The sequence below is a fragment of the Bombus pascuorum genome, chromosome 6 (assembly GCF_905332965.1).
Source record: "Bombus pascuorum chromosome 6, iyBomPasc1.1, whole genome shotgun sequence".
Lineage (NCBI taxonomy): Eukaryota > Metazoa > Arthropoda > Insecta > Hymenoptera > Apidae > Bombus > Bombus pascuorum.
The window spans coordinates 14142374-14161321 of NC_083493.1; the positions used below are offsets into that span (position 1 = coordinate 14142374).

The window sequence follows — 18948 nt, forward strand, 5'->3', positions numbered from 1 at the left end:
TTCTCGTATGCAATTAAACGTCAATCGATCGTTTGATGCCTGTGCGATTATATTAGTTTTAGTTGCCAACCCAACAATTATTTACAAACTCATTTTTTAGTTCCTCTCGATTATGCGATTAAGTGTTGTAAATAAGCAAAAAATCAGGAAGTAATACGCAAACTGTTTTTGTCATTAGTGGAATGACAGGAATAATTATCAGAACGAAACATAATAATATCAAGAAAGTACATCCCTTTATCCGCGGATCATAACCGTGACACGGCTCTTTCTACCAGGGTAAACTGTCGCAGTTCGTTCCCTCGCATAGTTCAATTCCTTCGGCTCCCGTCAGATGGCGACTTTCGTTTCGCGGTGCCCGATGGAGAACGGATATGCGAGAGTTGTGCGCGTTCCTGACGTGCAGTCGATCCGAGAACTCGAAACCTGTCGCGAACACAAGCCGACCTTTGACTCCACTTTCCATGAACTTTCGTGATTCATTCAGTGTCGAAGAGCTCGTGACAGGTCCTGTCAACAACGCAATACTGGACCGTTCTCACTTTCATCCCACCTGTAAGTGGTATTCTTCGTGTTTCGTATCGCTTTCCGGCCCTCGACACTTCCGTTTTTTCAAACTTCACGCGCAACTCTCTTGAACTTGTTACCGTAATATTTATTTCATTCCATGCATGAAAATAAATAATAAAAGGGGCGTTTCTTTCAGGTTTACTGTTATATCGTGGTAAAAGTAGTAGTTCACATGTTGTCTGTAAGAATCGCGCCGTTTCGCAGGCCCAATGAATGTATCGTTTTACAAAATTTCGCACGACAGGCATAAATTAAAGAAGACGCTGACCGGTGAATAATCGCGACGATCGTAAAGCGTTATTGCCCTGATTCACTTTTTTATTCTGCGTTTAACGAGTTCCATTGACTCGTTCAGCCAGAGGTACGCACTTTAAAAAAAATCTGCGTCTCCGCATAGAAGGCGCATTTCATTTACGATATCTTTTGCAAGAGACATCATACTCCAAACGGATAACATTACGCAATCCAGTCAGGAAAATTCCTACGCTAATACGCTCTCCATTGTTTCTTCTCGTTTTAGATATTTAAGATATTTTTCATGGAAAATAAAATTTATGACTTCCTTCCCCCCTGTTTCTAGAACGCTGATTCTCAAACTCTCGAAACCTACAACCGGTTCTCTATGAAATTCTTCTTGTCTCATTTCGTGCAGAAAATTAGCAGCTCCGTCAAGACTCTTAGAAATTTTGTCGCGATCTCTGCGTTAGATAAGGAATGCTTCTACATCATCTACAAGGATGGTAGAATTCATTCGTTGGACTCTGGTATCTCAATGATGCAAATCGTGGAATCAACTCGTGCAATTTCTATAAAATTTCTGTAAAAAGAATTTCTTTTAAGAAGCAGTTTGTTAGGGAACAAGCGTTTTCGTGAAAAGGCAAAACACGCAGTTTCGTGCGTGAGCTTGTTACGTAAGGCAATCGAGATCATGCATTACATAATAATGATTATAAACGATTCTTATAATCATGCTAATGCGAATTGTCCAATGACACTATTCTCGTCGCACCTCCCCTCGTTTCTCCTCCTAAGCGACTATATGAGAAACAATTTTCTCTAACCGAGTAGCGAACTGACACTGCCCCACGGTTACGCACAAATTGCCACCTGATGTTCATGGCACGCTATCTCAATTTGTTTATAGCCTAATTGCCTGATAATCGTGAGATCATCGCGTTTAAACATAATCTTCTTCGGTAATTGTTGTCTGACATCATTACACTTCTGAAATTTAGTTTCGCAATCATTCTCATGAGGTTTGTAAACTACTGTTCTTATTATAGAATGAAAATCATTATGTGAAGCCAATTTAACGATGGTTGTCTCGATGATACACGCGCGTCAGCGTTGTTAACTACACGTTCAAAAGCCATCGTTGTTATTAATGATCCCCGATTAGAACAAGTTTCTAGATCAAGGACCGTAATCCTCTCCGCACTCGGGGATTAGGAACGTTAATTAAATGTCGCAGCAGACCGTTTCGATAATCCGCGCGATGTAATCGCGCCACCAAGGAAATCGATCGTGCGAACCGGCTGAACGTCGATTTCTCTTCCCATGTTCCTCTTCCCGGAACAATCGTCAGTGGATACTTTTCGTTTCTCCGCTGTTATCTTCCGCTTTCTTTCGCGCTCGTGGGAAATCTCTTCTCGCTTTAATCGCCTACTAGAAGCTTTCCACTTGTCATTTACCGTGGAAAACAATGGAGAAGGATCATTTCCGATTTCGATCGATTCGTTCGTTCGTTTTCTCATTACACATAAGCGAGACATCTTATAGGTGATGTAAATGAAGATTTATATCTCTTAACAAGTTAAAAAATCCAAATACTCGTGGGAATATAAATCTATTCTCTACTTTACGAGGGAAAAAAGTTTTAATCCCCCCCGTTCATATACATAAACCTACATTCGAGAAGCCGATCACGTTTTAGGTTGCGGAGGATTAGGGGATGTGAAACGACGATGGCGCCTATACGCGGTCCTTTGTTCGATCCTCCGCTGTATCACGTCGGAGGACAAGCGTATACGCGGACGCATATCATCTCGCGATTAACAAGCACATCGTAATAAATTAGGAATTACGACGCTGGTCTTTCAGTTTCTCCTTTCGCGTCCCGTAATTGACGCGTCGCCTTTTTCTTCGACGATCCCCTCGTTTCAAATAATTCGACAGCTACTATCCTAATAGCGATTATACACAACGTAAAGTTTCGGTTAAACCATTACACGTTCTCATTGCGGCTTAAACATCTAACGATATATCATAAGAGTAGGAAACCTGCGAAATAAACTCATCTGTGAATAAGAAAGCGTGGCGTACAGCGAATTGGAACGCCTGGATTTGGAAAAGCACGAATTGCCGTGCGGAATAAAATCGTAGCACGGAAAAACGCGAACCTCGATGCAACGAGCATAGTGATCGCGATCGGCACTAACCTCGTTGCAGAAATTGCACGCACGAACAGAGATAGAGCTGATGATAGAGCGATGTGTTGGAAACGCGACGCGCTCGTCGTTCCTTTCCTCGGTTACGTCACGTGGGAAGTGAGCCGCGTAGGACGCGTTAATACGCGGCCGTCGTCGATGGCACGTATCATGTAAAGCGAGAAAGAGCGGCGCACCATGCGAAAAAGGGAACGACAGATAAAGAGTCGTGCCGCGTTAACTTTTACGGTTTAAGCACCGTCCACACCGTTCACGTCGACGGGGCGACGAACGGGGAGGGTCATAGATGATCGCAAATTGTCCGCAATTGGCAGGAAGTCGTGGTAAGGGGGACCGTTCCTACGCCCCCTCGCACTCTCTTCGTTGTTCATTAGCCGCGGCGTTTGCGGGTCCATTTCGCTCGTACGAATTGATTTCAAGTACGAGATCAACCCCGCTCTTCGAGAATTATCGTCGAATCTCAACCGAACGCGTTATCTTCGGCAAATTTGCACACTGTGATCTCGGAAGGATGACTTAACGGAACGATTTGTCAGGTTCGTACCTTTAATCACGCGATGCGTATGAACGTGGGATTTTAATATCGAGAATGTCTGTCGAATCTCACGACTACGTTACTGCACCATCGTAACGATGTCTATAGTATTTTCGAACGATTATCCGACAGTCAGAAATTTATAATTTGGTTCCTTTAGATTTTTAAATCTTAAACGACCTTCCAGTAACATGCTATTTATTTATGAAAATTGTTCAATTGTTCATATCTACAGCGAATTCTTTTACGATGTTCGTCGTGAATTTCGTAGAGGAAGATTTCAAGATTTACCATTTGTACCTATAATTTCGGAATTCTTCCTGCTTCGAAATACGAGTTCCGCAACAGTTACTTCGTATACAGGTTACGAAGAATATTAGGATTTATCGCTGCAAATCTCGACTCAGCCCTGAACCCGTTTTTAATTCTCGTTTATTTAACGAGCGCCATTCGCAACAAACGGTACCGTGTATTGCACGACGAGTTCGGTTACGCGATAAGATGAATCAATATTATCCCATGCTGATAACGATATTCAAATCGAGGAGAGAGGAGTAGGGATTTTTCCGTTCTATCGAAACTATGCGAATAACGATAGGTGGCAGTCGTCCAAGTCGAAACCATTGTAAACGCACAGTCAGGAGACTAAGATGCACATCGCCGGTGACAAGAAGACAAATCGAATCGACGATCGTGAAATTCATTCTCGCTGTGAACATAAATTACGCGTTCCTTCTTCGACGCGCGTGCAACGCTCGGTAAACAATGCATCACAATTCTACACGCGCGGGAATTCCATTTTACCGCGTTATTTGCGCGATTTGACGCGCAGAAACCGGTGAACCGAGGGAAATTAATGTCACACTCGACCGTTTGAGATAAGCTGTGTCACGGTCCCCCTTTTTTTCGCGGTTCTTCGACTAACGCCTCACCTGTGCAAAGGAACGTAGTCGAACGCGTGCAGGTGAGAAATTCGCGTCGCAACGTTCGTACAGTTAAATCGTTTACCGTCACGCGTAGACAAATGCAACGTTTCTTGCGCTAGATTAGAGAGTTCGATAAATCGTCTGTACTATTCTCAACGGTATTAGCGTGTCGCACAATTGCATGAAAATGGCCGGTGAAACTCCGGTAAATCAGTGAAATCGGTCACTGCTAATTACCAGGGAAAAAATCAGTTTCTCGTTGTCGTTAATTAAAACAAAGTGTCGAGAGGAAAATCGCGGCGCGGATCTTTTGTTGAGTGGTCGAGGACGTGCGCTATTCGATCCATTACTTACACGTGCGCGCGACGAGCTATGTTTAATGGATGAAAAAAATGCGTCAAACATGCTGCCACTATGCTTCCGAGATCACAACTTTTGATACCACGACCGTGTTCAGTGGAATCTTTTATGTGCTTTTACAATTCTAACTTGCAAACGTAATAATCAAACGGCAAGCATCCGGTTCATGGCTCTTAATCGATTTTTAACGACGGTTAATACGTTGAATGTTGCGAGAATCGATGGTGATCAACGCTAGACACTACGCGGACCATCGACGATCCATAGAAATCCGTCGAATTTGAAATTTGATTTTTTCCCTCCCAGGAACAATATATTCTTTCTATCAGAAATTTTGTCGCACTTTGTTACGAGTTATTATCTGAATTGAATAACAGACAAGAATCAATGAGTAACAATGTCGAATATGTAATTACCGTTGCGATATAATTCCGTTTCCTGTTGACAGTGATGAATATTTAGTGAAAATGTAAATACAATTAGAAAGACAGTATTATTATCGACGTAATTTATGAATTATCACAACGTATACGTCAATGACAGCGAGAGTGTTAAATCATTTGTTTTCAAATTTTGAATTTTAAATCAGATTTCCAGTGATTTTGATTTAATCTGCTTCAAATCTTATGCCAATCAGATTTTTTAAAAACATCTCCGTATCATTGATGTGAAAATATATCGTTCTATAAAACAAATGATATACAAACCATGGCATGCACAATTCTCCTAACAGCTAACGTATTAATTTGTGAGAGTAGAAATATCATTTGATCATTTGCAAGCATTGGTTACGTATATCAATCACGCGACAGGCATCGAAAGGAAAAGACGATCGCAGATTTCCGACGACCTTGAGCGTCTCGGTTGCTACTCAGTGGACGTTTGTAGGAAAGTGACGTCTTCGCGTGAGCATACTTTTCCATAGATGTTACCTCCACCACAAAGTGGACCCGCGCGATCGTGATCGGGATTGTGTATAGGTAAGAGGCCTGGCTGTCGGCAGAGTGTCCCGTTAGGGGACCTAGAAGGCCCAGAAGGGGCCACAGCCAATCGTATCAACCTGGTTCCGAACACACCGGAACGGATCCTCGTCCGATGAGGATCGCCTGACAACCGGTCAGGCTGGTCAGTCAACCGGTACGATCTATTAATTAATTCACGCGTGTTTTTTCGTGTTGATAATTTATCTAAAATACTCCGGACTAGTATGCCGAAAAGTTGAAATCATCGTTGTGTGATAAGGATGAGAACTTTGACGGCGAAAGTTGATTGTAAGTTGATATATTCGATAGCGAAGATCTATTTCTCCTTTCCTTTCCTCATATTCAAACCTTTCAAGCTGAAATTGCACGTTATACGAGCGTATCAAAAGGTATAAGGTGTTTAACTTTATAGCTAAACTGCAGATATTTATGCAATTTCATATTTTAGTAAATAGAATTAAAGAAGACCGTAAATAAGAATCTTTCGAGTTGGTGAAATATCATAACAAGTAACCAATTTTGAATGTGGAATTTAAATAATAGTTACATCAGTATTCCTTATTCACTAAATATCATTCGATATCTTGAATACTTTGCATATTTTTCTATATTAAATTTCGAACGTATAAACATCCGCAGTCTATTTATAACTGTTACAATGATATATGAACAATTAACGTATTCTTTGTTTTAAAATCTATCTCACATATTAAATTTCACCGATGAAGACGAATTTTTATACACGCGGCAGCACAACTATTACTGCACATCCTCGTTTTAATCAACATTGAAAGGATCAATTCATCATACATCGAGCATCAAGTCAGCAATAAACTAACATAAGTAGAACATAGGCATTAACCGTCAGGCTTCGCAAGGAATATGTAATCGTCGCCCGTGCTCGTAAAGCTTTATCTTCGCCTGCCATTCCTCTTCTTTTTCTCTTTCTTGTTGCTCGTCTCTGTTTCGTTGGTGGTAAACGCGTTTCCCGGTAATCCAAAACGATGCTCAGTTCCTGGCCGGACTCGAACCCCGTCGTTCGATCTTCCCGCGTCTTTCGTTTAAAACGTTTAGCCGGTCACGATCGAGCGTGGTTTGCGAATCGAGATCCCGATCGATCGTGACTCACGAGAGAGTAAACAGCGAAAGTTTTCTGGGCGCTGTTAACGATCAACAAATACGAATGCTAATGACCCGATCGATGCTAATAAGTGCGTAGCCCAATTAAAATTCGCGGCGCGCTAACCAAACGCTCGGACGTTCGATTTCGCGATTGTCTTTGCAGGTTCGTGTTTTTGAATCCTTGAAACAGGTGTCAGCGACGGTAAAAGTTGCTTCGGGATAGTTCTCAGGTGAGAATCATCGCATTCCTCGTGTTTCTAGGAAACACTGCCAATCCCTTCGTCGCGAGGACTTTGCGAGGGATCGAAGCATGGGCCGCACAGGATACACGTGCATCAGGCACGTTTTCTGCTCCCTCAACGTTCTCATTTGGGTACGTAACACTTGCTGTCTTTGTTAATCCATCAAGTAGAAGTTACTTACATAAGTTGGTGCTTGTAACGTGTTTTCTCAAATAAAACTTGAACAGAGTTTCATCAATACTTCGTGCGTCTAATCAAAGTAATTCACATACGACTCGTCGTATATTTCCACCGAGTAACTAGCGATTATTTGAATTATTACTTTAGCTTCGCGTGGATCGTTGGTTCTGTGAATCTAAATATTCTTGGAAGGGAAATGTTATAATTTCCTTTGAAATAATTTATATTAAGAGGGATAGAGGAGTAATTTGTACTAATAAACCTCGATAATCGATGAGATTATCTTCAACGCTCGTTATATGTTTTCATTAAGAAACTTGAGAATTTATATGCACCAAAGTATATACAAAGTAATAAATACGTAACATTCCATTCATAGTCTGATCATTATCGGGATTTATTCAGATTTCATGGAACTATAATTAGCGCATGCAACATCCGATTCTATTCTATCGTCATTGTTCGTCACGTTCGTAAAAGCGTTCTCTGTTTTCGTTATACAGTTAAAAATAAATATTGTTCGCGATTCCGCTGACGAGACGGCACGCGAAGCGAAAACAACGTCGTTCAAACACGTCCGTAAGCGTGTCACGTTCGCGAACCCAGAAACACGATCGACCAAGTTAATTTCCATCGCTATTCGTGCCGATGCTGCGCAACGTAGAGCAAAAGACCGAGAACAGAAACAGGAGAAACGGCCCACGCATGCGATTAAATCGATGCGCATTGTCATTCTCGGTGCATTCCAACGAACTCTGTCTCTGCTCTCGAATTTATTGTGCCACTTGAAATCGCTCGTCCCCGCCGCACGCCACTCTTAAATAGGACGTTGAACCGTGCTCTATGAGCTATGAACTTACTTACGGTACCCGAGAAGACGCTCGCAGACGCTTGTCCGACGAGGCTTTTCCTTGTAAATCTTTCAACTGGTGCACACCAGTCGCCGTACGTTTCTTCGTTACCATCGAGGTACATTTGGATTTACACAGACGCACATCGGACATTTCTACGACAAAGAACGTTGTAAAAATTGTAAGCTTAATGAACGAGATACTATTAATAAATAGGAGATTTCAATCCGAAAACTTGCGCTCGAAATGAACAGGGGATCTTTCGACTGGTGCACACCGATCGCTATACGTTTCTTCATTACTGTCGAGGTACATTTGGATTTACACAGAAGTACATTGGACATTTCTACGACAAAGAACGTCGTAAAAATTGTAAGCTTAATGAACGAGATACTATTAATAAATAGGAGATTTCAATTCGAAAACTTGCGCTCGAAATGAACAGGGGATCTTTTAACTTGTGCACATCGATCGCCGTACGTTTCTTCGTTACTATCAAGGTACATTTGGATTTACACAGAAGTACATCGGACATTTCTACGACAAAGAACGTCGTAAAAATTGTAAGCTTAATGAACGAGATACTATTAATAAATAGGAGATTTCAATTCGAAAACTTGCGCTCGAAATGAACAGGGGATCTTCCAACTGGTGCACACCGATCGCTATACGTTTCTTCGTTACTGTCGAGGTACATTTGGATTTACACAGAAGTACATTGGACATTTCTACGACAAAGAACGTCGTAAAAATTGTAAGCTTAATGAACGAGATACTATTAATAAATAGATTTCAATTCGAAAACTTGCGCTCGAAATGAACAGGGGATCTTTCGACTGGTGCACACCGATCGCTATACGTTTCTTCATTACTGTCGAGGTACATTTGGATTTACACAGACGCACATCGGACATTTCTACGACAAAGAACGTCGTATAAATCGTATTACCTTCCCAAAGCTTAATGAACGAGATACTATTAATAAATAGGAGATTTCAATTCGAAAACTTGCGCTCGAAATGAACAGGAGTACTTCGAGTAAGATGAAATGTTTATACTTCTTAAAGTTGATAGATATCTACTTTGTATGATCTTACTTATGGGGCACTAATTTTTGTTAGTACTTTTATCATGCTCGTGTTAGTTTGTGAAAAATTAGGACGATAAAAGATAGACGTACGTATCAATATTCCCGACTGTCGCTTGTAATATTTTGACGTATAGTACTTTATGTATCGTTCTTGATACACATTAATAATTTTATAAAAAAGTTCATAATCTAAGTCAGATAGTGAATCTTATATCAGATATCCTAAAACAATTGACAACTGGTTGAGAATAAAGATTAAAGTATTGTTTCTAGTACGCAACAACGAGGCACGTCCCAATTGGCCTATATATCAGGTACACGCTATTTTCCTTAACGTCGTCGTCTCATCTTAAATTCTTGTACTGTCGTGTAGTCGAGAAGTACTAGGTTTCAATGTTCCACGGGCCTCATTACGTATCTCGTGTCCTTAATTGCACACTCGAACGATTCCAGGCGTCTGCGCTGAAATTGCGTCTGTAATTTCGCGCGGGCACGCAGTCGGTTTGCTAATCAGCAGTCGACGATCGAGACTCTGCACGGCCATTTCATCCACGAGAGATACTTAACGGTACTCGTTTCGTGGACGACGTAAATCGAGGGGAGTTTAATCGTTCGATCGACTGGACCGTTCGTCCATTGATTCCACGCGGCCACGATCTGTTGGCCGCGATGCTGTTCGCCGACGAACCGTGGCTGGGATATTGGGTCGGTCGAGCATCAGTAGATTTCGTCTCGATCCTGAGCAACGACGCGTAAGTTACTTCGTTCGAACTAATTTAACTATATTGGATAATGCGGCACGTTGTTATCACGCTGATGTTAATTTACGCCGGTTCCATATATCGCAGCGAGGACGAATATTCTGCCGACAACGTTTCTGTTTAACCAGTTTACCTATCTGGACTCTGGACTTGGCTCGATCTTAGTACACCCCGTTCATAAGCGCAATAGTCTTCCACTTTCAAACTATTGAAGATAAAAATGATCACTTTTGTGATGCCAGGTTCCATTTATTCAAATAAAGATTCAAAAGATCGTTGGTTTGTTTTGGTACTTGAGGATGACACGAAGAATTCTATGGAGATCCGTTCTTCTTATATTTGAAACTAAGTCAATTTTCAAATGTCTCATATGGTACTTTGTGAGAAACCACATCTTTGTCACTTTCATTGGCTGTTTAGATTAAGATAATATTACTCCTAACAAGAACAGATATCTGCTACTAGCGGACATTCTATTATTGCGTGATACACGTATAGTAGACTGTTTTGTCAGCATATTGAAACATTTACAATTTGCACTTAAATATAATGCTGTAAATGACAAAATACTGTATAAAATGAAGACTGAACACAGCATTTGAAGGAATACAATTTCTATACCTCTAATGGTTCGAAATAACAATATCAATCTCAACAGAGTCGCAGACAGTGAAAGCGCGAAAACACAGGATGATATTAGCTTTGAACCGCGTAGTAATAAAGCTGCCGCACCATTCATTCGAACAATACAGGCAGGTATAATGGGGTAGAGGTTTACAGATAGATATAATGGGATGGAGATTTACAGACGACGAGCTAAAATTGAGGCAGTTGAACAAAGGAACGGTAGAAATCGTAAATGACGGGTGGCCTCACTCGGTACAACGATGGCTTTAATCTCGCCTGGAGGGCAGTATAGGGAGGGTGAATCACTAAACCGTAACAATTTCCGAGGAAAGGTCAATATACCTTCTAATCTCGCTGTCACCGAATACGTCAGCTAGACGTACGCTATACGTGTATATAGAAACTATGTTTCACCTGACCAAGATGGCAATTTCCCCTTTGAGACAGTAACCACGAGACGGCCACCGGCACAAGGAAGGAAATACGCGTGTAAATCGAGCTGCGGCGTTTCAATTGCTGTCCACGACACACACCGATGGCTCGTGAGTGAAAAGAAACGTTGTTGGGTCGTCTGGTTGCATTAGAGTTTCATTAACGTTATAATACAAGACGAGCGTGCTTTCTCGTTGCCGACCCACTTTTTACTCGCGATTATGTATACCCGCTGAATAATCGAGATTCTCACCAAGCGTGAAAACCACGAACGTCGACATTCCTCCGTCGATCTTCCTTCTCTTCTACATAATTCATCGATTGCCAATTTCGAGAGCGACCACCAAGGTGTCAGAAACGACAGGATTGAAAGGTACACACAGCGGTTGTAGGTCGAACGAGCACGCATAGCTGGAACTTACATTCGACCTCGTGATTTAAGAGCTTTCGCAACAGCGTGCAACGTTCGTACGGAAGCACGCGCGATCAGATTGCCTGCATAATTGCGCGTCGAACCGTCAGAAGGAGGCCGCCCTGTCAACGATATTTTCTTCTCGATTCTCGCTTCGAGACATTTTTTTCTGAATTCAGAATGTACGCAGAATAATCGTCTAGAAAATAATTATCTGCATATCCGTAAGATTCGCTGCATTTTTTTTGCATATAAAATCAACATAATTGTATCAAAGGTCAATTTCGATACTCGTTAATGAGGATAACGACTAGCGATTTTGTAATCCTCGATCTGGGTCAAGATGGCCTTTACGGCCACCTTTTCGTATTTCTAGAGTCATGTTAATTTTCAATTTATATAAAAATGTAAAGTCGACGAGGATGATCGACGTAGAAAGATGCGTGTCATGGTCGAGAGCATCCAGGTCAGAATGTCGTTTTGACTCGTTTAACATTTTTTACAGTTATGCGCTTGTGGAATTTTGGGTGCAGGCCTGTGGCTACGATTGGCTTACTCCGGATACACGACCTTGGTGCCGCACTACAGTTTCGCGTCAGCTGACTCGTTGCTGTTGGCCGCTGGATGTGTGACCTTCGTCATCGCCTTCTTCGGATGCTGTGGTGCATGGTTTCAATCGAGATGCATGTTAATCACGGTTCGTAGCCTCTCATTCCTCGTCCACTTTTCTACGGGTATCACCTTTACTTTGATATTCATTCTCTAATTTTTCTCTCTTCGTAGTACTTCTTTTTGGTAATACTGATGTTCCTCGGTGAATCCATGTTGGGTACTCTGGCCTTCATCTTTAGAGAACATTTATCGAAGAGCTTGAAGGACGAGCTTCTTTTCGGTATTGAAAAACATTATAATCTGACCAGGGAACCTGGTACTCTTCCTGCTATATGGGACCATATACACACAGAGGTGAGAATAGCCAAGTATGTCTACCTTAACGCTAAAACCATCCAAGATTAACGACTCGAGACTGGAACTATTCTAAATATTTATTATTCTCAAAGCCACATTTGCAGTGGTTGCAAAAAGTATTGGCACATACCAACGAAGCATTTCTTATCAGGTTCTATGCTTCACTTTCACAATATCACATTTTTGTAGTCTCATGAAAATACTGCTAAATGATACGACATTTGAATGATATTTAAACTGAATTAATTAATATGTAAATGCTACGATAAATATAACAGCGTACCAATACTTATTACGACCGGTGTACGTACCATTATTCCGTCAAACTATATAAACAATTTCTCTCAACTGCATCGAATCTCACTAATTTTTCATTGATCTTCTGCGACAATTTCAGTTCCATTGCTGCGGTGTACGAGACTATACCGACTGGTTCCGGATCGACGCATGGCCTACGGAAGACCGCGTACCCGATTCCTGTTGCATACAGAGGGAACGGTATTGCGGTCGTCTTGGTCCTGGGGAACGAAACAAGGAACATTGGTACCAAGAAGGTTGCGCAACAGCTATTCAAATGTGGCTAGTTACTAGGCTTCACGTGGTCGGAACCGTTGGTCTTGTCGTGGCTTTCCTTCAGCTGTTCGGACAGGTGGCCAGCATGATCTTGTTCTGCACCGTCAGGCACAAGAGATCATCCCACACGTACAAGAGCTACGATACTGCGAACACCTAGAATTTCAGATGGATCTTGGACGAAACCAGTGTCTAAGATCCATCGAATCCAACCAATTATATATTACACGTTACATCCGCGATGATCACGATCTTCTTCGTGAAATGTCTGAAGAAGATCTCGATTGTCGCTTGCGCTACTCCTCGAGCGAGATATGGATCCCTGTAAATTTCTTTCGTTGCCTTCGATGCTATTTCGTAATGCTAAGAGGCGAAAAAGACTCCTTTTCTATCGTAGAATTCGAGTAGGACCAGTGATCACTGCGAATCATCGCGACTCTGCGTAAGCGTTAAAGATCGTTACGAAGATCGTGAAATTTCTGCTAATTCGCGAAAGGGATAATAGGACGAGTCGATAAACGAGCACAGCTTCAAAGATGCACAAGATACGTCATTACTTGACTCGTTGCATTCGATGAATGATTGCTTTTCCTAAAGGACCAACTTGACGAGTTTCTAACAAAATACCTTCGATTTATAGGAATAATAACGACATACTGTCGAGGACAGTTCGACAAGTGACTACTATCGTGACATCATTTTAATCGACTTTCGATCGTTAGAACGCTAGTATGTGAGAGAATTTTATATCGTAGAATGCGAATGTTTTATGTTACCTTGCATGCGAACTTGTTTATTTACTAGAGATAACGTTGATCGCACGCGGAAATTACCAAAATTACGTTTCGTACAACGAGGCTATGTTCGATGATTTTTTTGTCAATATTTTATTACCTTCTATTTGTTAAAAAGCTGCCTGTTTGTGCGAACGTGAGCATTATTTTTACTCGTTATCGTTTAAGGTCGAATCGACGCACCCGTGGAACCTGCAATTTCTAAGATTTTCCTTTCGCTTAGCTTTAAATCCTCGGGTGTGTCGGTCGCACGTTTTTATCGTATTTGATCGTATACAACATCATCGCGTAGTTGATAATTTAACAGCACTTGAAGTCTAATATTTGTTTTAAAGAAGCGTGGTTTCGAGTGCAGCTTGTTACGATATTGCAAAAGTCGTTTACATTGCATCACGTTACAAGATGTTCGACACGAAGTTCGTTACGTTGTACGTACCTATATCGTTCGAATAATAAATAATATATTTATGCGACAATATTCTTCAGATATTTTTCGTAACCATCTTTCACGTTAGATACAAGATCATTTTCTTGCTAGTTGATTTCAAGCACTGTGCTATCAATTACATTGCGGATCACACACTCTCATTTGCAATTTACCTGACTGCAAATATGTATAGATTTTATGCGCAATTTACAGCTGTAAACACGTACAGAATGCATGAAATAGCTAAAAATATTTGCTAACGTATTTAGTAGGCGAAACGAACTTTTCAACTGATTATGCGGATTCATAAAAATATGAATTTGCATAAATATCTACAGTTTACGGATATACATATCGCACAACGTTAGCATTGTCTAAAGTGTTTTTCTAATCAACTGGCGAGAAAATCACTTTGTGTTTCATAAAACGACACAGTAAAAAACAAACAAGTTTATTCGAGTAACAAAAAAACAATTAGAACACCGAATAAGACGATCTTATAAATTATGATATTTACATTACTCTAATCCGACCAGACGAGCTCCTATTTTATTTAAAAAGTCTGTGATTTCCTGGGTACTCGTTTTGACAGTCTTGCGTGGAAACTAAAAATAATTATCGATGTATTATTATTCAGAAGTCAACTTTTTCTCTAATTATTACGTTACACGTTCGATCAAACCGCCAAACTTAATTATTCAAACTTCTTATTTCTCATATTTACACGTAATTATAAATATCTATTCTCTATAGAAAGTTCAAAATTTGTCCAATTCCACATAAATAAACGCGAGAAATCTTAAAGGTCATAATTATTTTCTAAATATATTTCTTCGTCGAAGGATTAATATTCTACATGTAAATATACGTACGTCTACGACACCGTTCAGAAAATTGCTAAATTTCTCAAATCCATTCACCAGAGTCCGACCAATGCCGATAAACTTGTCTCCAGAGTTTCCATATTTTTCCTCCTCCTTGATACCATCGACCAATGGTGTAGGATTGACGAAAGATTCCAAAACGTTCGCGATAGGTTTCGAAACTGGCTTCTCGAAGAAACCTTGCGCAGTTTCGTTCTCCAGTCTCACAGTTTCGCGCGCGTTTGGTCGAGTGTTCGTTACTGGCGGATACTGGGTCGTTGCCGAGGATATTGGTTCGTAGTTCAAGGCCACCGATTTCCGCACTACCACTGTAGCCATGGTGGCCTGTCTCTCGCTAACCAAAGCCTGTTCCATAAAGAATATGACGCGTGTTTATCGTTTGAATATTTTATACTTGCTAGAATACTGTTACGATTTCTCAATCCTTGAGTTTAATGATAGCATGAATGTTAGGTGAACGTTCCAGTGGTATTTTCCTATGTACTAAGACATATTTCACTGATTAGCGCGGTTCTCGAGCTAATTAGCCGAGTTCTACGCGCGATTCAACCTCGATTTTCCTTCCAATCAGGTTGATTTGTTATTCGTTATTGCCACATGTTGTTAAAGAAAAGATAGCCTTGCGTTAAATGGTGAAACTCTATCGAGAGATGAAACGATTTATTCGACGTATATGTCTTATGCTCTTTTCCTCTCTTCCAAGACACAGCGATAGTTTTATAGATATTTACACGAATTATTTACTGACCTAAGCTTTATAAAGATTTAGACGAACCTTTCGTCGGGAGAAATGATCAGAGTACTGAAAATTAGACTGCGATTGGATCGAAAGCGTGTTTCAATAGCAGTAATGGAACAGCCTCGATAGCAATGGAATAAATAAATTAGAGAGATGAGATAGGCGAAGAGGCGATCACAAATGACGATTATAATATCAATTTGAAGGTTATTAATTAAATTTCATGTCGATTGTTTAAGACAAATGAGCTTTTTCTTTTTCGAGTGCCCTCGAACTATCGATAATATCGTCAATATTTATTGACAAATCGCATTTTTGATGAGCACTATCGACAGAAATATCGACGATATTATTGATCGCCTGAGGGCACAATTAGAGAACAAACCGATAGAATTTTTATATCGATCTGGTATTAAAAGCCTATTAGAATGGGAGACAAATCGATGATATGCTGTATCGAAGTCAGTGCGCCAATTACCTGCGCCCGACTGGCTATGATGTTTCGGGCCAATATGACGGAATTCACAAATCTGCCTGTGCCAATTCTTATCGCGTCCGCGATACGGCCTAAAATCTCCTACAAAAACCGAAACACAATTTTGACCTAACCGCTCTTCTATATCAAATTTTGTAATTTTAATCCAATCTTTGAATATCACGAGTGTCCTTACTACTATCGCATACTATTTTTATTATTATTACTTACTTACTTATATAATATACATATTAAAATTATGGTAGATAAATAAGTATAGGACAGTCTGTACAATCTACTACTAATCTGTGCAAGTGGAAATAAGAACAAACGGTAAACGATATAAAATATAGCTTTAAACGCTTTCTTACAAAGCTGTAATTAAATTAAACAATACGAAAAATCAATCTTATGTGACATAGATGATATCATACTCATTGGCATAATACCAACATGCGGCATAATATAATTCGTAGTGATTGACAGGTAATATCAATAACAGTGATTGCTTAGAATACTAAAACTTCTGTTTGAAAATATAGCATCAATTATTCTAATAAATCTGTATTTCAATTTGTGTTCAATATTTGCATATAATTTTCTAATAAAACGTTTACAGCAAAACTTCATACAACATTTCTTCCTCATTTTCACTTGTGTACATAGTTTAGATCATAGTTGAGTAATTTATTCAAAGAATGTGAAACTCTTTCTATGTTAGAAATATGTATGAAAATAGTTAGTGGTCTTTCTTCGTGAAATTCCTTTAAAAAACTATAAACGCACTTACCTCGCCTGGCGCGTAATTAGACACTACCCTTGCAGCAACATTTCTCGAATTCGTGTCTCCCGTATTTAAGGTGAATCTGGTTGGTTGTTCCGCGGGTAATCCGATCGATAAATCGAGCCGACAGACAAGGATGAAAATACAAAATCTCAAGGTTCTTCGTTTTTCAAGATTCCCCCACATCGTTGTCCTGCAAAGAAAATTTCTTCGTCACTGGCAACTCCACTTTCTTAAATGAAAGTGACGATACTCTGTTGCGAAAGTATACTCACGACGCGGTTTTTCTTCTACTTCCTGCCAGAAAATCGTTTTATCGTGTAAGAAACGAAGACAATTGGAACAGAACTGAAGATTTATCTCATGGGACGTTCCTTGTATCGCAGTCACCCAGCGACTAACACATTACGTTGTAGTCGGTTATAAAGTTGGTTTACGCTCTTACGACAGACACTTACTTTCTCTTTCGATTTGCTTCACGATCTAAAAGCAGCCGTCGACCGTGTACGTACGTGTTCCTTCGAAAGCTCATTTGCAATCGAATAATTCGATATCAAAAGAAAAATCATTCAACGCTATCATCGACGAAAATTACATTAATGACGTCATAAGTGAAATTTCTTCGCAATACGTATAGTGGATCACGAAAACACTTACATAGTTACCACTATTTCTATTCAGATTTTTCTCAACACGTTATGTGTATTATAGAAAACTTGGGAAATTTCATTACTATTGATAGAATTTTAAATCAATCTGATCGCGTATATAGAAGTTTGCAACTTACTTACTGTTCGGAATTTTTTATTTTTTTTTTTTATTTTATTTTGGTTTTTACCATTTGTCCTGAAGGACATTTGGTAAAGTGTTATATCTCATTGGTAAATAAAAACAAAAAAAAATAAAATAAATATAGCATGTGGGTGGCTACCCCCAGCGGGGTGCCAGCTTCGTGTTTTCTAAGTTATATCTTTCATGTCGGAATTTTGAGTGCGGAATTTGAGTTCGTACAAGCCCATACCCTTTTTTAGGAACTTTCGAATTACATGTTCTTTCCGAGCTGTAAACCTGATGGTTCCGAGGACAGGTAAAAAACTCCGGGAAAAACCCAGCCGAAAAGTCGCGATGGACAGACGAAATCCAACGGCTGGTGGGGAGAATCAGCAACGTAGGAGGACAGTTCATCGTCAGACATCGTACCGTGCGGGTGAAATACTTCACTCCCAACAAAATTTCACCACCGCCGTGTTCATAACATCACGCTTTACTTTTATACAACAAGTGCAAATGCAGTGATGATTACTCTAACATTCGATTATTAAACCTCCTCCACCTTGAGCGTTAAGTCATCCGAGGTACGCGATATCGACCGATCGGTTTGTGTTGCTCTTTAGTCGAGAATTCGCGACACTTACTATAAATGTACACTTAGGAAAAAATTAATGTACACACGCATACGTAGTAGTTTTAAACATAGAATTAGTGCTGTAGGTAGCTTTGCCAAAACCATTGTGGATTATTAGTATCGTATAGTAAATAATTGTTTGTTTCGAATACTTTGGTGACTTGCGCGAAATGACGTGTGCTTGTGATAAATATCAGGAAGCTTCTATATATGTATTATTGTCAAATTTCTTTAGAATTTCACGAATATAATCATGATAGATGTTATTACAGTACCAATGAAATTACAAAAAATTCGCATAATATATTTATAGAAGGTTTCTATGCCTACGTATTGGGACAATTCCGCGTGCCACTGTAT

General features: G+C 40.1%; 2 protein-coding genes across 3 annotated transcripts; one reads left to right on the forward strand and one right to left on the reverse strand.

Moving 5' to 3' along the window:
- Positions 1-379: 379 nt before the first annotated feature.
- Positions 380-14350, forward strand: LOC132907706 (tetraspanin-9). Of its 2 annotated transcripts, none has more exons than XM_060961058.1 (5): positions 380-555; positions 7205-7316; positions 12044-12235; positions 12322-12504; positions 12905-14350. In XM_060961058.1, exons 2-5 carry the CDS (start codon positions 7254-7256, stop codon positions 13238-13240), a joined length of 774 nt encoding a protein of 257 aa, XP_060817041.1. In that variant the 5' UTR covers positions 380-555; positions 7205-7253; the 3' UTR covers positions 13241-14350. The 2 variants fall into 2 exon arrangements, with proteins under 2 accessions (XP_060817041.1, XP_060817042.1); XM_060961059.1 differs by lacking the exon at positions 380-555 and adding an exon at positions 5602-6109.
- Positions 14351-14681: 331 nt separating this feature from the next.
- Positions 14682-17634, reverse strand: LOC132907720 (uncharacterized). The gene is made up of 4 exons (XM_060961083.1): positions 17459-17634; positions 17190-17376; positions 15174-15530; positions 14682-14906 (listed from the first exon to the last, which is right to left on the reverse strand). Exons 2-4 carry the CDS (start codon positions 17367-17369, stop codon positions 14820-14822), a joined length of 624 nt encoding a protein of 207 aa, XP_060817066.1. The 5' UTR covers positions 17370-17376; positions 17459-17634; the 3' UTR covers positions 14682-14819.
- Between the last annotated feature and the right edge of the window lie 1314 nt (positions 17635-18948).

Excerpts from the sequence above, each read along its gene's own strand:
- LOC132907706 (XM_060961058.1), top strand. The coding sequence starts at position 7,254 with ATGGGCCGCACAGGATACACGTGCATCAGGCACGTTTTCTGCTCCCTC. Across the intron at positions 12,236-12,321 it reads CGAGATGCATGTTAATCACG|TACTTCTTTTTGGTAATACT; the intron begins GTTCGTAGCCTC and ends CTCTCTTCGTAG. Across the intron at positions 12,505-12,904 it reads GGGACCATATACACACAGAG|TTCCATTGCTGCGGTGTACG; the intron begins GTGAGAATAGCC and ends CGACAATTTCAG.
- LOC132907720 (XM_060961083.1), bottom strand. The coding sequence starts at position 17,369 with ATGTGGGGGAATCTTGAAAAACGAAGAACCTTGAGATTTTGTATTTTC. Across the intron at positions 15,531-17,189 it reads CTAATTACGCGCCAGGCGAG|GCTTTGGTTAGCGAGAGACA; the intron begins GTAAGTGCGTTT and ends TTTATGGAACAG. Across the intron at positions 14,907-15,173 it reads TTCTGAACGGTGTCGTAGAC|TTTCCACGCAAGACTGTCAA; the intron begins GTACGTATATTT and ends AATTATTTTTAG.